Below are 23756 nucleotides of genomic sequence, written 5' to 3'. Positions count from 1 at the left end.
TGGGTAGGAAATGAAAGAAAAAAAAAGTCAAATCCAGGTAGTTTAAATTCAAGCCTTCATATTTTACTTTCTTGAGGATTTCTGATAAACTTAAAATTGCCAAAACATTTTTATAATAGTTAAATTAAGGGATCAACTCTTTTAAAGCAAAATGAGAAATCTGTCTTGATCCATAATAATTTGACAGCATTTGGCAGGCATAAAATGTATATCTAATCTAGTTTTCTTATTGACCCTAAAACTAGGTTTGTGAGATGCAGGGCTATCTAAAACCAGGGCTGGTTTTAACATCATCTCTGAATGTATGCAAAAGGGACATGATTGTTTTAGTGGTCAACAATGAGCAAACAACTTATAATACAGAGCAATTGTCAATTTTTCATGCTATATCTAGCTACCAGTTTCCTACTTTGTTAAAAACAAATGGCGTCTCCATTGGGAAAGAAAGAATAAAGACTGCGGCTAAACTCTAGACAAAGAATGTAAACTCAAAATGAACTATCAAACAGTTCTTTCCCAAACTGTAATAAATAATAACAACTAGAGCCACAAATTAGTTTTACTTTCATATTTGTTTTTTTCAGACATCAGAGCAACAATAGGAGTGATAAGTTTATGACATAATAATGCTTCAAGATATTTAAAAATAAGGTAATAATATTGTATTCTATAAATTAAACACTTAAATATGATTTTATAAATAAATACTTAACAAAATGAATAGTGGCTATGAGTGAATACATTAGAATACACAGAAATAGTATTGTTTATTTTTAGTCACATTCAAAGAGTCAGTTTGTTACTATGGAATCACATATGATGTCATGAGTTTGAGATTTCACCACTTCAATCCTAGACTCAGCTGCAGAAACAGCAGGAAATGGAGCTGGGGAAACAAAAACCTGCTTAACAACAAAATAAGTCTGAAGAAATGAGTCAAACATCTCTGAAACCAAAAAAGAAGGTAAGTGAATTGAAGAGTTTAGAATCTTGCCAAAGAAAATCAGAGAATTTTCCTCACGTGTGAGAATTATAAGGTGAAAAATAGACTTCTTTTGATGAAAAAACAGTCGAGTAAGAAATAAGATATATAAACAGGATACAATTCAGTGTTCGATAAAAGTATACTCAAAAGAAATAGGAAACACAAACAAATTCTTGAAACAAGGGATTTCTTCTAAATCATGCTCAGCTTGATTTTGAATAACTTTAAAGAAAGGGAATTGTGCAAGGAAATATGGCTGATATGAAGGCAAATACAAGGCATTTGGCTTAAGAACAGAAATAAAGTCTTGAGTATAGTGCATGCAAATCAGTAGTAGGAAGGATACGTTGAGGCTCCTGATCTGTCTATCCAAATGAATACAGACTGAATCCATAGATAAAGTATAACTAAAATTATGTTTTAAAAAGATCACTTTAAATAATTGTGTCAAAAATTAGGAAGTCTTGTGGTCATGACAACTGATCAGTGCTCTTAGAAAGTAGGTCTCTGTAATCACAAACTCAACTACTAATGTTTTGTTTTGTTTTGTTTTGTTTTTTTCTGGGGAAAATATTTCCTGGGGAAGACACAGAACATATGAGGAGGAATATAAACCTCAAGTCCTCATAATCTATGCTAAACATTGAGGACCTTAAATATGTATACATATATTAAAAAATACCAAACATGATTACATTATAGCTTTTGATGTAATTAACAGCATAAAATTATACAAATAGTGCCCAAATACAATACTATTTACTGCAATAAAAAATTAGAGTACATACCAAATTTATACAGTGAGTTATCTTCTTAAATCTCCTGTATGTTCTTCCCTGTGTTTACTAGTAATAAATATAATTTAACAAGCTATAAAAATTAGATAATATAAACAAGGCCTAACAAAAATTATATGTATAGGAATAAGGCTTTTTTGTTTTTTTGTTTTTTGGGCCACACCCAGTAGTGCTCAGGGGTTACTCCTGGCTATCTGCTCAGAAATAGCTCCTGGCAGGCATGGGGGACCATATGGGATGCTGGGATTTGAACCAACCATTGTAGGTTCTGGGTCGGCTGCTTGCAAGGCAAACACTGCTGAGGAGTAAGGCTTTTATTTTAAAATCAAATCACAATTTTGTGATACTTAAAGCATATAAAATTGGAGCTATGACTTGTTAACATAAATTGTAATGATACGTGGAAAAGGGAAAAGTTTCAGCAATTAACAATGAAGTGTGTGAACAAATTCACATTTTAATACAAATTTTAAGCCCTAGAAAATTCTCCCAAAGCATTTTCATATCAGTTTCAAGTGGTAAATTCTTCTTGTTTAGAATATATAGACCAACAAATACCTATTTTTAAACTTTTTCTCTGTTATCTTACTCATGTTTATCAAAGGAGATAGAGCTAGAGTTTATATACTAATGATAATTTTAGGATATAGACAGAATAATTCTGATCTATTTATCTTTTTCTAAAACCCAGGATTTCTAATGTCCCTTATATTAAAAATTAATAAACATTTTTTGTTTCCATATCAAGAATGAAACTGGATCAAGATACTCAAAAGACAGTGTAGACTCAGACAAACGAAGGGATTCCGAGAAATCAGGAGTTCGACTGAACACTCAGGTGAGTTGATCTCTTTAAAGTTGGTGAAATAATCAGAGCAAAAAGTGTAATAGAAAATGTTACAGGACTGGGAATTCTGGGAGAGGAGCATGAGCTGTCAATATATGTTTTAAGGGCTATCTAATATCCTCGTGGATAGGCTAAGGAAATCTAGAATAAGCAGGCCCCTGACTTCCCCCCGCAGTCTACATTCCCTTGTAGAATATATGATTTAGGAAACACAACCATCTCCTTTGCTTAACCTATAGTAGGAGATGCTCTTTGCTCAATTTAGGGATGGAAGGGGATTCTGGCCATTTCATTGACCAATTTCTGCACAATCTTTCAGATGAGACGTGCATGCAATCCGAATCACATCCTGAGATGTTGCCCCATGAGAGGTCACACGTCGTGTAGACGCTGCCTTTGTGCAGCTGAGGGAACAGTACTTCTTACCCCCTGCCGCACAATACGTATTTATATTCACATGTGCCTGTTGTGGCAGCAGGGCCAACAGATGACCAATCTGAGGGTGAGCATAGATCAAACTATTGATTTTGGAGGGGAGTTATATAGGCAATCTGGGTGAGGGGAAGGATGTGGGGAACAGAAACTCTTCCACTTGCCTCTCATTGCCTCCTCTGTTATCATTTCTCCAGAGGAAATAGTAAAAATTTCTTCCCATATATTCAGCTGCCTTGGAGCTCATCTGAAGCTGTTTAGACACCAGCTGCCCTTCTCTTTGTAGTCTGTGGGGGGAACAATGGTGGCTATGTCATATTTTATATGTATAATCTCTAAAGAAAGAAATGGGGGAAGAAAAATAATGAATGCTACTATGTTCAATATAAGAGGATATCAGTTAGCACCTTGACTTTGCATGTTATTTTAGGTATATCCTACTTTATGTTTTTCATAGATGTTAGGATTGGGCCTGATATATAATATTCTAGAATACAAGGCCACGGTTGTCATGAGCAACCTTGGCTCATAAAGGCCAAATATCTCATTAAGTACTGTTATGTTCTGTCTGACATGTCTCTTCTGTTAGATACATTCTGGAATGAGTGGTCATAAATAACCTTATGTCATAAAGGACAGATACCTTATCATTAGATACTACTATATTTATTCAGAAATGGCTTTTCAGTAAGACACACCATGAAGAGTATAGCCATAGACAACCTTGGGCTACAAAAGCCAGAGAACTCATAAGATCTTGTTATATTTAGTCTAACATGTCTATTCTGTTAGATACATCAAGAAAAGAGTGGTAGTGTGAGGCATTACATCCTTGGGTTTTTTCTCTCCTTCAAAGGGATCACAGGACTTATCATTGCCGAAGACAGACTCTCGAGGTTACCTCTTGCGAAATCAGTGGTCAGGAACTTCACGAACCCCATCAACAAGAGCTCCATCAGTAGACGAGCACAGAAGCAAGACAGCCAGTCTTAAGGTAGAGATCAAGGTGAAAGGCAGGAGTGCATGATAAAATAATAATAAAACTAGTAGTAGTAAGTCAATATTAATGCTTGTTTATGCCAGGGTTTGTTTTATAAGTTTTCTCGGTTTTAATTAGTTTTGTCTCCCAGACCAAAAAAACTATCAATGTTAAATATTCCGTATGATAAACTAAAACATATTAAGAACATAGCTGATATTTCATATTAATAATGCTAATGAAGATAAGTTAAAACTTAGGATCTCTAAGCCTATATAGTGCACTCAATTATTAAATCTTTAAAAAATAAAGCCTTTTTATTAGATTAATAATAAATTTAAAATAAATTTAATTACATTAATAGTAAGTTAAAACATAGGATCTATAAGTCTATATGTTACACTCGATTAAATCTTTAAAAAATAGAGTTCTCTTTTCATTGTATTAACATTTATTGAATACCTGACTCAGAAAAGAGGTTTAAAAGTCAGAAAAAAATTTAATTGTTGGAGAGTGTGAGATTATATGGTACTTTGAAGGTTTAACTAGACTTGGTCTCACAAAAACAAGCAATAGTTTTCCATATAAATAGATGTTTTAATAAATTCAGTCACTAAAATAATATGCATTTCTAGTTGTTCAGTTATGTGTTTAACTATTGGTGCAGTAATGTAACCAAGAATATGTGAATATGTTTCTTGAAACTTGTAAGCAATAATCTGAAGTAACATATAGACATAATGTATCACACATATTAATAAAGGATTCCTTCCTCTAGAATAGTTCCTATTTAGGAAGCTGACTCAAATTGAGTTCCAGTAGCGTAAGAAGCTATAAAGTCAATAGTTAATCTACTACCAATCTCCTAGTAATTCTATTCACCAAACTCTTAGTAACATACATACATATATATATATATATATTTATTTATACATACATATATATACATATATATAGGAGGATGCTAGTAGGTTAATTATATATATCAATTAGTAAACACTTCTAGTAAACATTGGAGATAACAGTGGAGATGATGCTCGGAGTTACTTTCAGGGTCTTTTGGCCTGCTTGTTCTTGGTATTGATTGGTGATCACATTAATAGGCAGTAATAGGTCCTTTTCTCAATCCCTCTGCTCTACTTGTAGGTCTCTGACTAAAACAGATATTCCTGAAGCAGATGATAGAACTTCACAAACTCAGTTCAGCCGTCAAGGGGCAAAAAAGAAATGATGTATCTATCTAATAAAAGGGAAATTATGGGCCTGGAACAGTGGTGCATCGATGGGGCATTTGCCCTGCACTCAGCTAACCTAGGATGGACCGAGGTTAGATCCCCTGGCGACCCATATGGTTCCCCAAACCAGGAGAGATATCTGGGCGTATAGCCAGGAGTAACCCCTGAGCATCACCGGGTGTGGCTCCCCTCCCCCAAAACAAAAACAAAAACAAAAATAAGACAAAAAAAAAAAAAAAGAAGAGAAATTAAAACTGAAATAGGCTATGGAATTCTTAAGAATTTAACAGGACATCATATCTGTAAATATCTTGAAATAAAATAATTAGACCCTGTTAGTGCTAATTAAATTGCTAAAATAATTAAGCAGTTTAACGATTTTAAAGTCTCTAATACTTTAATTTAACTTTAAATGCTGAAATAATCACCCCCAGTACTGCTAATTAAGGTGTGTGTGTGTGTGTGTGTGTGTGTGTGTGTGTGTTAGGGTGGTTGGGAGGCAGAGGGAGGGGGCAAAGTCGTTCCAGATGAACATCAAATGCAGGTTCCTATTTTGCATTACCAGGTCCCCAGCAGCTCTACCACCTCCAGGACCTCATCTACCTCCCCTAGCCAGCAAGAGTCACCAAAACTATCTGCCCAACCTTCACCAGCCACAGCACCTTTGCAGCATACACCAAGCAAGCCTGTAGATTCTTGTCCTCCCACACCCCCGGAATCACAAACACAGCCCATCTCCTCCCGGCGCAGCAGCAAGATGCATGAGAGTCCGGACACATGGACTCCCGGTGGTACCCGAGATGGTGCCCGAGATATGCGAGACGGCCGGGATTCAGTGCAGCATCGTGACTATTCCCGCACTCCCCCCGCTGAGTGGAAGTCCTACAATCAGCCACCGCCCTATAACCAGCCCCCACGCAGGTCCATGTACGGCCCTCAAGTGGATCGAGACTGCTTGTCCGAATTGGCTAGGCAGCCACCGCAGCAGCGGGATGAAGAGGATGAAGATGAAGAAGCCTACTGGGCCTCTGTGAGGACTCTGTATGAGAAGACCCCGAGCAGCTCACGACCTCGGCCGGTGAGCAGGCTCTCTTTCACCCTGGTACGCTCAGGTGCCCTCTCTCAAAGCCCCACCAACCTGAACCCAGCTTAGACTCCCTCCTTTCCAGGGTTCAGAAAAGTCCCCAGTGTTCTTTTTTCTCCTCCACACTCCTCTCTTCTGAAAACTGGAGGTTGCTAGCTTTGACTCTCTCCAACAGAGCCCCTATTTGTCCGTCTCCCCATGCTATCCTGGAATATGACCATTCCTGATTCCTTTTGAGCGCATGATGGTCCTCCTTCAACTGGTGTTCTTCTCTGCAGCCCAAACCCAAGCATGCCATCACCATCGCAATATCATCCCAGACACTTTTCAACATGATGGATGGTAGGAAAGTCTATGAAGAAGAAGGTCTGGAAAAGTACATGGAATATCAGCTCATGAATGAGAACGTCATTCTAACCCCTGGTCCAGCCTTCCGCTTTGTCAAGGTAAGCTATAACGCTGTTTTGGACCAGGACCCTTGATGGTAAGGAAAGGACACAGGACACTTGGGATCTCTGCTAGATTTCTTTATAATTCCTAACCGATCTTATCATTCTTTTGTACTTGCCCTTAAGTTATTTTTGCTTTTACAGATGTCTCCAAACTGTTGAGAAGGGACAGTCAAACCCAAGCTCTCTATAGAGGCCTTTGAGCTCCCTTAACTAAAGACCTAATTATGACATAGAAAGAGAACTCTGTTAATTTCCTAGAAAGAGTAGAAAGAAACAATAAGAAGTTAACAGTTCTAATTAACAGAAGTTAGCTGAGCCTAAAATTCAACTATTTTATAAATGTCTCAATTAAAAATTAATTTTTAAAACAAAGTTTAATTTCTCTTGTCTTCAAATATAACTTTTTTAAAAAAGTAATACGCTCTTGTCAGGAGCATAGATTTAAAATTTTTAATAGCCAAAATTCTTTGAATTGAACTGAAATGTATGTCACATATAATTCTGAAGTTCTATATAATGAACATAAACAAATTACATGATATACTACACAAAAACAGCATTACCAGGCAGAAATAAATGGCAGATGTAAACTTTGAATATAATTATAATTACTAAATAAGTTAGTAACTATAGGGGCATGATAGATGCATAAAGAATCCAAATTGATAGTCTTATAACACAGACTTAATTACACATTTTGAACAATACAGAAAACATTAGCATGTCTCTATGCAATTATGAACATTAGCAAGGTCCATATATAATTTTATAAATTATTCTATATTGTTAACAATTAAAATATTTTGATAGAGGCCAGAGTGTTAGCACAACAGGCAGGTCATTTACCTTGCATATGGCTGACCCGGGTTTGATTCTCAGCATCCTGTATAGTCCCCAAAGCACTGCCAAGTATGACCTGAGTGCAAAGCAGGAGTAACCCCTGAGCATCACTGAGTTTAGCTAATAAAAAATTATGATAGTCGATTTACCAGTCACAAAGAAAGTATAAAGTATAAAGCAGTTACTCCTTCGTTCTTTTTCCAAAAGATCATCATAATAAATCAAAGCAGAAATAATATTCAGTGAACACTACCTATCAGTTAGCATTAACTGAGGTCACGTAAAAATGCAGGAATGAGTGGCATAACCCTGCCTTAAAGAAGCCATAATCACTCACGGAAGAAACTTCAGTGTCTTAATTTGACACTGATGGGATCCTTTCCCTCCAGTTTTCCAATATTCACCTTGTCTGGCCTTTACACCCACTGATGTTTGTAACCTGCAGGCCCTGCAGCACGTCAATTGCAGACTCCGTGAACTGTATCCTGATGAGCAGGAATTATTCGATATTGTACTGATGACTAATAACCATGCCCAAGTGGGAGTGCGCCTTATAAACAGCGTCAATCACTATGGTAAGTAAAATAAATACCATGTGGAAGAACAGCTTGCTGCTCTGGAAGAGAGAAGCCATGTTATTTTGCTAACTGTGAGCCTAACTAATGCTGTGTCTTTGATACTGACACCCCCTTCGGTGTGAGAAATGTTTATTTGCCTATGTCAGAACAAGAGAGACCATGTTCATTTTTTAACTTCAGCAGAGAGTTGGGCCGAAAGCTCTGGATTTAACTTGTCAAGTGTGAATTTCAAAGTCTTAATTCCAGGACCTGAAATATATTTCCCTGTTTTATGTTTTTCACTTCTGAACTTGACTTCAAGGAGCTGTGAACCCAGAGGTTTTCTCTTTGTGATCAAACTTCTTGCTCACCACAAAAACATGTTAAAGGTTTAAAGGTTTTCACCTTTCCTTTCCTCTCTTAAAATATGGCCATTCCTGGCTATTATATCTATATACTAAATCCAAGCTCATGCCAACAAAATTAACTTTTTTATATCTTTACATGAAAAATTTGATGGTCTCTAGTTTCTTCATACTATTTCTGTAAGTGCGATTTCTAAAAGAAAATCTCCCTTCTTCCTACAATGAAACTGCCCAACTTACTGGTTTGTTTTACTTAAGAAACTATAAGAAACTATTTCTAAGTGATATTAACAGTCCTATGGGTATGAAAAACAAACCAAAACTAAAATATTTATATTATTTTAAAGTATAAGTAAAGTTTAAATAAGGGGTTAAATAAGGCCAACTTAAGATAACCAAGATATATTACATTGAGCACTGCTATATGTGTTCAAAAACATTTTAAGAGGAGCCAGAGAGATAACATGGAGGTAGGGCATCTGCTTACATTCAGAAAGACGGTGGTTCGAATCCTGGCATTCCATATGGTCCCCCATGCCTGTCAGGAGTGATTTCTGAGCCCAGAGCCAGGAGTAACCCCTGAGCGCTGCTGGGTGTGACCCAAAAAAAAAAACAAAATAAATAAATAAATTTTAAGAATTTTTAGAAATTAAAAAAAATAGATTTAGAAAATAAAAAGTATATTATAAGTATGAGTATTTATTGTCAAAATTGGGAAATGCAAGAATGATAGTACAGTGGATAGGGTGTTCACCTTGCATGTGGCTGACCAAGTTCAATCCCTGACATCCCAAATGGTTCCCCAGACCTGCCAAGAGTTATTTCTGAGTGCAGAGCCAGGAGTAACCTGGTGTGGCCCCAAATTAAAAGCAAAGAATAAAATGCAAAAGAAAAAACTTGAGAGGGGCATACTAGAATTTACTTGTGGTTATGCAATTACTCCTGGTAGTGCTTCAGGTATCATAAGAGATGCCAGGGATCAAACCCAAGTGCTTACAAAGAAAGCACTTTATCCAACCTACTGTTTCTCCAGTACCAAGTATTGATTTTTTTTGACTTTTTGTTTGTTTTGGGGTCACATCTAATGATATATAACCCTGGCTCCTCTGTCAGAAGTCACTCCTGCCAGTGCTTAGGGAGTCATCTAGGATGCTGTGGCTCAAAGAACATCAGCCCTCTTCCCAAATTGATTTGGTACTGAAAAATATTTAAAAGTTTTTATCTAAAAAATGCAAACAAACATCACAGAATTATGACACAATAACAGACAGCAAGTAACAGTAACAGTAAGGTGTCTGCCTTGCAAGCACAAGCCAAGGAAAGACCGCGGTTTGATCCCCTGGCATCCCATATGGTCCCCCCAAGCCAGGGGCAATTTCTGAACACTTAGCCAGGAGTAACCCCTGAACAGCAAACGGGTGTGGACCGAAAAACCAAAAATAAATAAATAAATCATTTATTGGCGCAGTGGTAGAGTATTTGCCTTGCACAGAACTGACCCAGGATGGACCTAGGCTTGATCCCACGCATCCCATATGGTCCCCCAAGCCAGGAGAGATTTCTGAGCTCATAGTGTCACCTGAGTGTCACTAGGTGTGGACCAAAAATCAAAAAAAAAATCTAGAAGAAAAAATTAAATTTAGGTCAAAAGATATCTGATAAAGATTCTGTATTTACATAGTCAAATTACTTTCTGATGACATATTCCTTTATGGTTTTTTTGTTTTGCTTTGTTTTGAGATGATTCCTGAGATGCTCAGGGCTTACTCCTGGCTCTATGATCGGAGATTATTCTTTTTTTTTTTTTTTTTTTTTTGGTTTTTGGGCCACACCCGGTGACGCTCAGGGGTTACTCCTGGCTATGCGCTCAGAAGTTGCTCCTGGCTTGGGGGACCATATGGGACGCCGGGGGATCGAACCGCGGTCCGTCCTAGGCTAGCGCAGGTAAGGCAGGCACCTTACCTTTAGCGCCACCGCCCGGCCCCGGAGATTATTCTTGGTGCTTTGGGGACCATGAGGCTCTGAGGAGCAAACTGGGTCAGCCATTCATAAGCCAAGTTTCCACCTACTGTGACCCTGGCTTGTACCCATTTATAAAATACGCATAGTGTAATGGGTATCTAATTTGTAAAACTCACTAATACCTAGTGTTTTTTCTTAAACATTGTTGATTAGAAAATGATTTAATGGTATATTAACTTTTTGTATTCTAATAATTTCACAAAGTATCAGGAAATAAAAATAGAATGACACTTAAATTTGAGTCACCCCTCAAGTGGTCTTTTCAATAAGTTGAGAAAGTTAGAGAAAATAAGACTTTCACAGTCTTTCTACAAATAACTGTGAAGCCAGGCACCAGGGACCAGATTAATTAATTTATATGTATTTTTGCACAAAGCAACACAACTCAGCTACTAGAAAATGATGAATTCATACAGTTTACAAAATATTAATGAATTTATAGGTTGGAATGTTGAACAAAGTAAGTCAACAAGAAAAACACAACTATCAGATTATTTCATTCATATTGAATAATTTGGAAATAAAGCAAGGAAACAAAAAATTTAAAATCTTAAATTTTGATCACAGATCTGCATTTTCCTTAGGGAAGAGCAGCAACTAGAGGAACAAAGTCTGTGGGAAGGAGAAACCAATCTTTGGGGAGTAGAGGGATTTCAGCACTTAGAAGGGTATACTTGAGGTGCCTATTTACTTTTGAATGAGTGTGAAAAGGCACTTTTGATCTCATATCAGGTATTCAGAGAAATAAATCAAAGAAATAGACAATGGTTACTAAAAATAAACCCTTAGATGGACTTGAGAAAGCAAATTTTAAGGGTGGAAGGAAGGACTGAAAGGGTGAGTACTGGGCACTTTAAGTGCTGAAGTGATGTGGTAACACTGTACCCTAAAATACATAAATTTAAAAACTGCAAACAAGTGTTATATCAATTAAAAGAGAAAAAGATTTCCCTGGGAAACAATAGGTTGTCTCAATTTAAAATGAAAAAAGTAATAGCAACAACAGTAATAAAAAGGAGTCATTAGAAACACAAGCTACTTAGATGAGATTTTCTTTTCAATAATGAAGATGATACTTGCCAAAACATTGCGGTAAGAGTAAATTGGGACTCAAAAGAGATGGTACAGCAGGTAGAGCACTTATCTTGCAAGTGGTCAACCCAGGTTCAATGTCCAGCACCCCACATGGTCACCCCAAAACTATTCCAGGAGTGAACCCTACGAATAGAGCCAGGAGTAAGCCTTGAGCACAGCTGTATGTGATGCAAAATAGTAAACAAAAAGGAAATACATTGGTGTAACCTATATATAAAAGTTCTTCAGAATGATCATGAATAAGATCTATTTACCTTCTGATATAAAACTGCTGAGACATTGTCATTCTCAGTGAATTTTTCAGTATCAGCAGACATTCGATGTTCAAAGGGTAACTACGTTTGCATTGAGAGTATATCATTAAGTTCCTTCTGTGCCATAACTCAGCCTTTCTTTCTCAACAACAGGACTACTAATTGACCGCTTCTGTTTGACTGGGGGCAAAAGCCCCATTGGCTATCTGAAAGCATATCTCACCAATTTCTACCTTTCTTCTGATTGTGAAAAAGTGCAGGAAGCAGTACAAGAAGGTATTTTGTTTTCCTCATTCCTTAACAAAGAGGTCTCCTCTACTAATCACATTAGACTTTACATATGTTTTATTTGGCTTAAGTGTTTGCTGTATGTTTTTTCTAAGGTGGTCACACAAGTGGCAGCCCTTAAATTTGTATTTTAGGATTTTCATTTTCTTGGAGACAAACTTCCTCAGGATTGTTCTGCAAACCGTGTTATTTTAATTTAATTTTATTTTGTTTTATTTATTATTTAGCCATCTCTTAAAGAAATGGAAGTAGTGTAAAACATTGTTTAGAGATGTGTAGCTAGAAGAACTGAGTCAAGTTATAGCCAAAGAGAAAACACAGGTCTAGGAAAGTGTTACCTTTATTTATGTGATAACTTGTGTTGAGGATATAATAAATCTTTATGCTCTATCAGGGATAGCAGCTGCAACAATGTATGAGGGACCGAAGGACATGACTTACTGTGACACACAGCTCCGTGTGGCCTTTGATGGGGACGCCATTCTCTTTGCTGAAGAAGGAGAGCATATTGCTAAGGAACATGGGCTGGATAAGTTTTATCATGACAGTCTATGTGAGAACAAGCCTCCTGCTCAGGTAGGTTTAAGAGTGTAGAACTGATTTTTTTCTACCTTTTAAAAATATTTAGACAAAATATTCATTGTGGTGACCTAAATTATTTTTAGGCAGCTCCCTCTTCACCTACACCCTATTTCTTTTATGAACTCTCGTCTTGAAGTATTTTCTGTTGTATTTAGTATTATTTTACCAACCTTATCTGTCCTTTTGAAAATGTTTCTAAGATTCATATCCATAATTATTTTCTCTATAAAAGTATACATAGAATCCTTAGTGTATTATTTCCCAATTCATTGCTTAATTGTGAAAATCTGCACACTTAAGAGCTAGAATTTAATAAAAAGTTGATATTTAAAGAAGTTTATTACTAATAATGCCTAATCAATTTAACTTAATGTTTTAGCATTTTTGCAATCCATTCCTGTAGTGTTGAAAATCATGGTCTGAAATATACAAAACCAGTAATTCCTTAGTGGAAATTTAAAAAGAACATTGAATTCTCTGAAAAAAGTTGAATATTAATTTCTGAATCTTAAATTATGGAAAATTAATTTTAGATGGATCATTCATTTAAGTTTCAATAATCTCAAAGAAAGCAATCGATTATGTGCATTTATACAAGTATTTTACATATTTCTATATAAGTTTCCTTTGCAGCATAAACCTAGTATTATAATTCATTTGGTTTTTGGGTCACACCCGGCAACACTCAGGGGTTACTCCTGGCTCTACACTCAGAAATCGCTCCTGGCAGGCTTGGAGATCATATGAATGCCAGGATTCAAACCACCGTCCTTCTGCATGCAAGGCAATGCCTTAACTCCATGCTATCTCTCCGGCCCACTAAAAAGATTTTTAAGTTTTATTTTTTTTAATTAAAAATTACTTCAGGATAATAACAGCATTTAATCCTCTGGGATTTTGCACCATAAATTATCCCATATTTTAAATCATTCTTGCATTAAACAACTAAAATTGTAAAACACAAAATAGGTTATTGAGAGAATACGCTAATTAATGCATTTTGGGGGGGGGGGGTTTGGGTCACACCCGGCGGTGCTCAGGGGTTACTCCTGGTTGTCTGCTCAGAAATAGCTCCTGGCAGTGGCCCGGAGAGATAGCACAGCGGTGTTTGCCTTGCAAGCAGCCGATCCAGGACCAAAGGTGTTTGGTTGGAATCCTGGTGTCCCATATGGTCCCCCGTGACTGCCAGGAGCTATTTCTGAGCAGACAGCCAGGAGTAACCCCTGAGCAACGTCGGGTGTAGCCCAAAAACAAAAACAAGAAAACAAACAGAAATAGCTCCTGGCAGGCACGGGACCATATGGGACACCGGGATTTGAACCAACCACCTTTGGTCCTGGATCGGCTGCTTGCAAGGCAAACGCAGCTATGCTATCTCTCCGGGCCCTAATTAATGCATTTCTATAAGTATTTTTATGCATCACCCAATGGAAAAAGTGTTCAGTGAGTGAGTGAGTGAGTGTGTGTGTGTGTGTGTGTGTGTGTGTGTGTGTGTGTGTGTGTGTGTGTTTTATTTGGTTAGTTTCACTTTTTTTTTTTTTTTTTTACATAAAAGGGATAACTTTTCTCCCTTGGGGAGGAAAGACACGTGGGATATTGGTCATGGGAATGTTGCACTGGTGAAGGATTTATATATATATTAAAAATATAAAAAATAAACAGAAAAGATAAGGCCTCCCAATTCTTACCACAGGCTGTGTTCTTTACACTGACTGTATAAAAAGAGAAGGTACAGTACATGCACCCCATATACACCTCAACCCAGGCCCTTTGCTTGGTCTGTATTGTGAATTGGGGGACAAAAAAGGGATAACTTTTATATAAGGACTAGACTTTTTCCAGATGGATCTATCTAATAAAAAAATAGAAATTATTGTGTGGATTAATCTCAATTCCACAGCTAGATTTCTACCCCAAGGACAAATAAAACATGCATTTACAAGGACTTATACACATCATTGTCCATTGGAGCATTTAGTACATAGGTAAACTATGGAATCAGTCTAGATGTTCAACAGCAGATAAGTGAATTATGAAGATGTGACATAATTTACAGTGGGATACTATATGGCTGCAAAGAACTATAAATGCATGCAATTTTCTGCAGCCTGGACAGAAATAGAAAATAACACTTCAAGTGAAATAAGTCCAGAAGGAAAGACACAGGGTGACCTCACGATCCGTGGTATATAGAATAACTTGGTAAGGGAATGCAATATTTTAAACAGAAATGCTAGATCAACCTTGACCTCAAAGTAGGGAAAAGAATAAAGAAAGAAAGAAATTAAGAGGGAGAATTAAGTGGGAGAAGGAGAAGATGAAAAAAGAGAAGTTATAAGCGAAATGGTCAGTGTCTTCAGATATGCTGGTAAATCAGCATGGTATATATTCAAATCATAGGCTTTACTGAAAAGTTAAGAGCAATGAAACATAAGATTCAAACTAAAACTATCAAACTTAATCATGTGCCTGTTAAGATGGCAGGTTGAGGAGTGGGGCGAGAATTAGGGAACATTAGAACACTGGTAGAGAGAAGTTGACATGGTTATTGAAATTGATGCTAGAACTTCTCTCCACCATGTACTGTACATGCGTACATTTTACTTTAACCTGTAACATAACACTATTTTTATTTAACACATTGACACTGGTGCATACACCTTAAGGCTTACAATTGAATATTGTGTTATCACAAATTGCCTTACCAGCATCAATATATTAACTATTATCTTTATGATGAATATAATATCTATTAATATATTAATAAAAATCAATGATATATTAATAATAGTAATATAATAAAATGTATTTTGCATTCACCCTTGCTTCAAATATTTACAGCAATCTACGTTACTTTGTGTATAACAAAAGCATATGGGTTTTGTATAAAAATAAAAATCTATACTTTTAAAAATACATGGTCGCCAAAATGTTTTTACTTTTCTTTGCCTCAGAATCTATTATTTTTCATTCTGAAAAATGTTTGTTGTATTGTATATAATTTTCTGTACTTTCGTTTAATAGTGTTTTTGGTTTTGTTTTGGGGTCACACCCGGCAGCGCACAGGGGTTACTCCTGGCTCCCTGCTCAGAAATCACTCCTGGCAGGCATGGGTGATAATTTGGGATGCAGGAATTCGAACCACCATTGGTCCTGGGTCAGCCGCTTGCAAGGCAAATGCCCTCCCACTGTGCTATCTCTCTGGCCCCACTTAATAGATTTAAAGGTGCTTGTCCATTGTGCTATGATGCATATTCTTTCAACAAATTATTTAAAATGTATCTTTGGTTCTTTCTATGTGCAAAGTGCCTGAAATTTTTCTTGCTACTTTAAAAATTTGTTATATTCATTGGTTTCAACTGCTTAAATAAAGTGTGTGAGGGGTGTATGTATACACAAATAAATTCATTTCAATATGTTGCTTTTCCACCAATATTTTCCCTCTATTTTTAAGTTTAAGTAATTTGTTGATCTTTCTGCAAGTTCACCAAACCTTCCCTCAGTTATGTGGATTCTAGTAAAATAGCATAAAAGGCATTCTTTATGTACCATAATAACTATTTCTATCATTTCCACTCCATTTCTGTTCAAGCCACTAGTCTACTCATGTCATTCACTTTTCATTACAATTATATATGTCATTTATTTTCAAATATGTCTCTGATAATATTTATGAATTTAACTTGAAACTTTATTGATCTTTTGTTTTGGTAACATTATGAATCTTTAGTGATCTTCATATCATAGCAGAGGGACAGTAGAAGCTTCATTAAATAGTATTTTTACCTCGTAATGGATATCCCTCTTCTTTTATAATTAATATAATGAATGAAATAAATAAAAAAATTCAATTTAGCATGCACTATTATTATTTTACTTAATTTCACCCAGATTTAAAATTTCTTTAATGTGCTAAAGTATTTTAACAACATTCCTGCTTGTTTAAGCTTTTTTTTAAACTTTCAATCAAGTCTTTGTTAGTTTCTATCAGCTAGCTTAGTGATATGGAGAAGATAGGCATTCTTTTTTGTCATAATTTAATTCATAACTAATAAAAATTTTTTATGTCCCTAGTCTAAGAAAAGTTTCACCATTTATCTTGTCTTTCTGCTAGATATATATATTTTATATTATGGGGTCACACCTAGCAGTACTCAAGAATTACTCCCAACTGTACTCAGATAACACTTCAGGTTGTGCACAAAGGACCATATGTAGTTAGTTCCAAGAATTCACCCTGGCTTGGCTGCATACATGACAAGGATATATGTTGTTCCTGGCTCCATATTTCTTTTTTGTTTATCTATTTTAGCTTGGGAGTGGCACTGAGTGATAGTCAGGGCTGCCCCCTCAGTGATCAAAGATTACTCATGATATAAAATTAAACAAAAGCATTTAGTAAGCAAATTTAAATTGCTGAGTTAGCTCCCAAATCTTCATATTTCTTCTTTTTATAAATTATATACTTGCATTATTATGCATATCCATACATTATAAAATATACAATTATAATAATAAAGGTGAATTCTGATACCTGGTTTGAATTGATGATAAAAAACTATACCCTCTCTACTTTTCTGTTATTGCCATAAAACATATATACAACTTTATATGTTACAGATATTTGTGTATATTTACATAAGATATCTACATAGATTCATGCAAAATAGAGATAGATAGATAGATAGATAGATGATAGATGATAGATAGATAGATAGATAGATAGATAGATAGATAGATAGATAGATTATAGGTTACACATGATATACCTAAATAAATACTCCTCACCTTTTGGACATGAATTATTTTTAAGTTAGAAACAACAATATTTGACACTGCAAATGGTCTCCAGAACACTACCAGGAATAAGCTCTGAGCACAGTAATAAGGAGTAGCCCCTGAGCACCACCATTTTGAGACCCAAAGTCTCTCCTTTAACCAAAAAAAAAAATATTGCAAGCAAGAGTTAAAAAAAAAAGTTAGATAAACCACACTTTCAGTAATTTTTTTTTTCATGAGTAGAGAAGAGGGACTATTTTTAATGTAGGAACAGTCTGTATAAAAATGTTGGTCTTTACCATCCTGCACTACAGTTTCAAGGAAAACCTTTATTTGGGTGATAGATAAAAAGCTAGACTACACAGATAATATAAAAATATATCATGAGAAAAATGTAAAAAAATATATAATATCAAATGAATTGTTATCAATTGAAGAAATGTTGCCAAATTAGAAGTGAAAATTTACACTAAATATTTAATAGGACTTTCAAAACTTACTAAAGTATGTTCACAAAGTTAAATGCAAGAATAAGGGAAGCAATGATAAAATATTAGTACTCCAAAATGAATGGAATTGAAAAATATTTTTTAAAAAAACTAAAACATATCACAAATAAAGAATATTTAACATGTACATGAATGAATACCTTAGAAAAATACTAAAAATATATGACTTTAACCCAACAATAACATGTTTGTAACTATGGTGCTTAAATAAAGATATTATTAGAAAAATTAAACCAACAATTCAAAAAAACTAAAAGCATATTTCACATGGAAGAAGAGAGGGCTCAGAACAATTGATATAAAATATATTGGGGCCGGAACAATAGCACAGCGGTAGGTCATTTTGGTTGACTTAGGATGGATCTCAGTTTGATCCCAGGCATTCTATATGGTCCCCCAAGGCCAAGGGCAATTTCTGAGCATAACCAGTAGTAACCACTGAGCATCACCAGATGTAGCCCAAAAAAATAAAACAAAACAAAACAAACAAAAAGAATATACATCAAGAAAACATCTTCAGTATGAGAAATTTAATGGTGGGAGTCAGAGAGATAGCACAGTCATAGGGCTTTTGCCTTGCACGCAGCTGATCCAGGACTACAGTGGTTCGAATCTGGCATCTCATATGGTCCCCCATGCCTGCCAGGAGCAATATCTAAGTGCAGAGCCAGAAGTAACCTGAACTCCACTGGGTGTGACCCAAACTCTGTCCCTACCAAAAAAGAAAATTTAATGGATTATTAAACTAGTAAAATATTACAAAGTCCATACTATGCAATAGCATAATAAAATGTTAATCACTGAGATAACTCCTAGAAAAATAATTAAACTTTAAACATATAAAAAATAATTATCTGGAAATCACATAAATATATAAGTGGGTGGAAATTTTTCTGCATAACACTCAATTGCAAAAGAGAGAACACAACTTAAAAAATAACAATAAAGAAACTAAATTGGGGCTGGAACAATAGCTCAGCGGTAGGGCCTTTGCCTTGCATGTGGTTGATCCAGGACAGACCTGGGTTCAATCCTCAAGTGTCCCATATGGTTCCCCAAGCCAAGAACGATTTCTGAGAGCGTCACCAAGTGTGGCCCAAAAAACAAAAGGAAGGAAGGAAGAAAAGGGAGGGAGGGAAGGAGGGAGGGAGGGAAGGAGGGAAGGAAGGGAGAGATGGGGGGAGGGAAGGAGGGAAGGAGAGAGGGAGAGAAAGGAAGAAAGGGAGGGAGGGAAGGAGGGAGGGAGAGAAAGAAGGAGAGAGGGAAAGAAAGAAAGAAAGAAAGAAAGAAAGAAAGAAAGAAAGAAAGAAAGAAAGAAAGAAAGAAAGAAAGAAAGAAAGAAAGAAAGAAAGAAAGAAAGAAAGAAAGAAAGAGAAAGAAAGAAAGAAGAAAGAAAGAGAAAGAGAGAGAGAAAGAAGAAAGAAAAAGAAAGAGAGAGAGAGAAAGAGAGAGAAAGAAAGAAAGAAAGAAAGAAAGGAAGGAAGAAAGAAAGAAAGAAAGAAAGGAAGAAAGGAAGGAAGGAAGAAAGAAAGGAAGGAAGGAAGAAAGGAAGGAAGGAAGGAAGGAAGAAAGGAAGGAAGGAAGAAAGAAAGAAAGGAAGGAAGGAAGAAAGGAAGGAAGGAAGAAAGAAAGGAAGGAAGAAAGAAAGGAAGAAAGAAAGGAAGAAAGAAAGAAAGGAAGGAAGGAAGGAAGGAAGAAAGAAAAGAAAGGAAGGAAGAAAGGAAGGAAGAAATGAAGAAAGAAAGAAAAAGAAAGGAAGGAAGAAAGGAAGAAAGAAAGAAAAAAGAGAGAGACAGACAGAGAAAAAGAAAGAGAGAAAGAAGAAAGAAAGAAAGAAAGAAAGAAAGAAAGAAAGAAAGAAAGAAAGAAAGAAAGAAAGAAAGAAAGAAAGAAAAGAAAAGAAAGAAAGAAAGAAAGAAAGAAAGAAAGAAAGAAAGAAAGAAAGAAAGAAAGAAAGAAAGAAAAGAAAGAAAGAAAGAAAGAAGAAAGAAAGGAAGGAAGGAAGGAAGGAAGGAAGGAAGGAAGGAAGGAAGGAAGGAAGGAAGAGAAAGAATCTAAATCATGGATTTTCTATTTTTGATCAATTAAAAGTAAAATAGTGTAATAGTTAATAGTTAATAATATGTCATATTATTATTTCCATGTTATTTTCATGTTATTTTTTTAGAGGGACAAGTATTGGAGGTCATCTTTTAGCAAATTTGGAAATGCCCAAAGGCATAAATGGGTATTGATTATATTTAGACATGAAGCTAAAGCCATAGAGGGAAGCAACTTAAAAGAAATAAATTGTTAAATGCTTTAAATATATTAAAAGTGACCCTGCATCTTCAAATTTACAGCCTGCTAGGATCAAAGTAATTTTTTTTTGGGCGGGGGGTCACACACGGCAGTGCTCAGGGGTCACTCCTGGCTCCAGGTTCATGGCTTGGAGACCAAATGGGATGCGGGGATTTGAACCACAGATTTTCTGCACACAAGGCAAACGCCTTACCTCCAGCTATCTCTCCAGGATCAGACTAATTTTGATGCAAAATTATATAGAAACTTACCATGCTCAATGACTAAAATCAGTAACACAGAAGGATCAACTAGCACCACAGGCTCAGCAAACCCTCAGACTTTCCTAACACTAATTTAAGATAAAATGATCATCACATAATGAATTTTATTAGTCTTCTGACATTCATTTTGATAAGATCATGTTGCCATCTTGTTGTAACGGGCAGTATGAAGTCAGTAAACAGGGATAGATGGAACAGGGAATATGGAGAAAGGAAGGCCTCAAAGTTGGTGGATTTAATATTAGATAGAATGTTAAATGCTTGAGACAACTGTATTAAGAACAGCATTGAAAGTCACTGTTTAAATTAAAAATATTGAAAATTATAGAAATTATATATGCTCATGAAAACTATAAAATTATGGAAGAAAAACTTTTAGAATTACAGTTATAAGTTATAATATACAATTAGTGAATACAATTCAAATCTAATAGAAACATATTTAAAAAATAAAATGTAATAATTTTATAAATATGAAAAACAAACAAAAATAGATGACAAAAGAGTCCAAAGTCACTTTTTCATTATCATTAAATCCTAGATTTTAGGATCAGAGCAATAGTACAGCAAGTATGGTGTTTACCTTGCACAAGGCTGACCCGGGTTTGATCCCCGACAACCCATTTGGTCCCCAGAGCCTGTCAGGATCGATTTATGAGAGCAGAGCCAGGAGTAACTCCTGAGCACCTCTTGGAGTGGCCAAAAAGAAAAGAAAAGAAATTAAAACCTTACATTTAAGAAAGAAAACTGAGGAACTAAAAGTTATAGTATAAAGGCAATCAGTAGAAGGAAATAATATAAACCTCCCCATTGTTAGAAGAAACACAACATTGTTAGAAGAAAGACAAAATGACATGTTAGTATATAATCTTAATAATCATTAATCATGGAAAATATGGCAAAATATGGCAAAACCATTAACTACATGTGTAATAATAATAATAATTGGACTTTAAAAATAACTAAGTTTTAGAATTTAAGACTTTAAGATTGACTCACACTGGGCTGGAGCGATAGTACAGTGGGTAGGGTGTTTGTCTTGCACACAGCTGATCACCAAGGTTCAATCCCAGGCATTCTATATGGTCCACCAATCAAACCAGGAATGATTCCTAAGAAAGAGCCACCTCTGAAAATTTCTGGGTTTTTCCCCAAAACTAAAATAAAAGATTGACTTACATACCAAAATCCAATTCAGTTTTATTTTTTATTTCATGTATTCCAAACACAATGTGTTCAAAGAAATTAAAGATAAAAGTGTGAAGTTATAAAGAAAAATTGTAGATTGCTCTAGTGAACAACTGTTCAAGTGAACTGAACCACTGAACATACAATATACAGGTGTTAATTTAACAAAATAGCAAATTAAAAGCTTATGTGAAGTGCTGGAAAAATAGTATAGTAGATAGTGCACTTGCCATGCACACAGTCAACCTGGGGTCATTGCCTGGCATTATGCCTGAGGACAAAGCCAGGAATAAACCCTGAGAATCAACAGGTATAGTCCCCAAACAAAAACTATAAAAACTAAAATGTAAGTAAGGGCAAGTGATAGACATTTTAGTGAGGGAGAGTATCAAGAATCCTATTTTTCATTGTTGCCCTCACTTAAATTATTTATAAAATTATTAAACTTCAAATCATTTACACTTAAATTGTGTTTAGATAATATATTGTCACATTTACTAATTCCGTGAATATAAGCACAATTTAGTACAAGAAAATATCTCCATTCAAAGGCAGGATATTTTAGCATTTGTAGTTATATAACACTGTATGTCTCACCACTAGTGAATTGTTCTTATCTTTTTACCAGCTCTTACAAGCCTATGAATTTTAAGTGGTCAATTCCCTTTGCTTCCTGAATCACAGCAGTGACATATATTTATTTCTTTTACAGATTCCAATGAAAGGCTTTCTAGAAGAATTGGGAAGAATGCAAAAGAAATTTTATGCCAAAGATGAGCGTTTACTCTGCCCAATCAGGACCTACCTCGTTACAGCCAGGAGTGCTGCCAGCTCAGGTGCACGTGTGCTAAAAACCCTTCGCCGCTGGGGTCTAGAAATAGATGAAGCACTTTTCCTAGCAGGATCCTCCAAAGGTCCCATTTTGGCGAAGATACGGCCTCACCTTTTCTTCGATGACCACATGTTCCGCATTGAAGGACCCCAAAAATTTAACCCCAACGCACCTCATCAATCTTACGGCAGTCAAAAAATGAACAATTAGGGGTGGGAGCACTTGACATCAAAGATGAGGAGAAATAGTGCAATGAGTCTGGTATTGTAGAAGCTACTTCGTTTGGATTCTCTAGGGTATTTACAAAGGTATTTTAGAAGATTAGACGTTAGAACTTTGTTCATGTAGAAAGGTTTTCTTTGGAGTTTTTGAAAAGACCTTGAATCCTCCTGTTACCATCTTCAGGCTACATCTATCTGATCAGTCAATGCTGATGGATTTCATTCTACCTATCTTATTAGGTAAGTCATTAGAATGACTGGGTCAAGTTTATAAGTTGCATATTTGAATGCTGAAAGGGCCACTTCAAAACTTAATTTTACAAACTACAGCTCATTTTTAGATATTGGTATACAGAACAAATTATTACAGTATTATAGAATGGGTCTTCAAAGGTAAAAGTGCATTGATATTTTAATTTGTGAAAGGGACCAGAACAATAGTAAAGAGAGTAGGAAGTTTGCCTTGCGTGAGGTCAACTTGGGTCCAATATCTAGCATTCATATAGTTTCTTAGTCTTGCCACAAGTGACCAAAATCACCCTTCAAATTAGAATAATATGGGGTCACAATGGTAGCACAATGGCAGGGCGTTTGCCTTGCATGTTGCTGACCTAGGACTGACCAACGTTGGTTCCATCCCAGCATCCCATATGGTCCCTCAAGCCAGGAGCGATTTCTGAGCACATAGCCAGAGTAACCCCTGAGCATTACGGGGTGTGGCCTAAACAAAACTACTTAGATGAGTCATACAAGTTTGACATTGCTCAGTCAGAAATAAATCAGCTACTCATTCATGTTGAGAAATTTCTATCAGGATAAGTCTAAAACAGAATTTCCTTGGATAACTGA

The 23756-nt window shown here is 35.8% G+C and overlaps 1 protein-coding gene and 1 non-coding gene across 2 annotated transcripts; both read left to right on the top strand.

Annotated features, from left to right (window-relative positions):
- The first annotated feature begins 876 nt into the window (after nt 1-876).
- NT5C1B (5'-nucleotidase, cytosolic IB) lies at nt 877-22896 on the top strand. Its single transcript, XM_049784663.1, has 9 exons — nt 877-964; nt 2531-2620; nt 3918-4055; nt 5841-6353; nt 6638-6805; nt 8097-8226; nt 12098-12220; nt 12627-12808; nt 22567-22896. The coding sequence occupies exons 1-9, from the start codon at nt 932-934 to the stop codon at nt 22894-22896; spliced, it is 1707 nt and encodes a 568-aa protein (XP_049640620.1). The 5' UTR covers nt 877-931.
- Nucleotides 14486-14618, top strand: LOC126024795 (small nucleolar RNA SNORA51). Its single transcript, XR_007500897.1, has one exon. It is a non-coding gene; the product is annotated as a small nucleolar RNA SNORA51 (small nucleolar RNA).
- Nucleotides 22897-23756: the final 860 nt, after the last annotated feature.

This window comes from Suncus etruscus, chromosome 12 (genome assembly GCF_024139225.1).
Source record: "Suncus etruscus isolate mSunEtr1 chromosome 12, mSunEtr1.pri.cur, whole genome shotgun sequence".
In the NCBI taxonomy this organism is placed as follows: Eukaryota; Metazoa; Chordata; class Mammalia; order Eulipotyphla; family Soricidae; genus Suncus; species Suncus etruscus.
Note: the sequence above shows the minus strand (reverse complement) of the source record. Positions and strands in the feature narration are given on the sequence as shown.

Coding starts and splice junctions, on each gene's coding strand:
- NT5C1B (XM_049784663.1), top strand. CDS start 932: ATGAGTCAAACATCTCTGAAACCAAAAAAGAAG. Junction 965..2,530: donor CTCTGAAACCAAAAAAGAAG/GTAAGTGAATTG, acceptor TTCCATATCAAG/AATGAAACTGGATCAAGATA. Junction 6,354..6,637: donor GCAGCTCACGACCTCGGCCG/GTGAGCAGGCTC, acceptor TCTTCTCTGCAG/CCCAAACCCAAGCATGCCAT.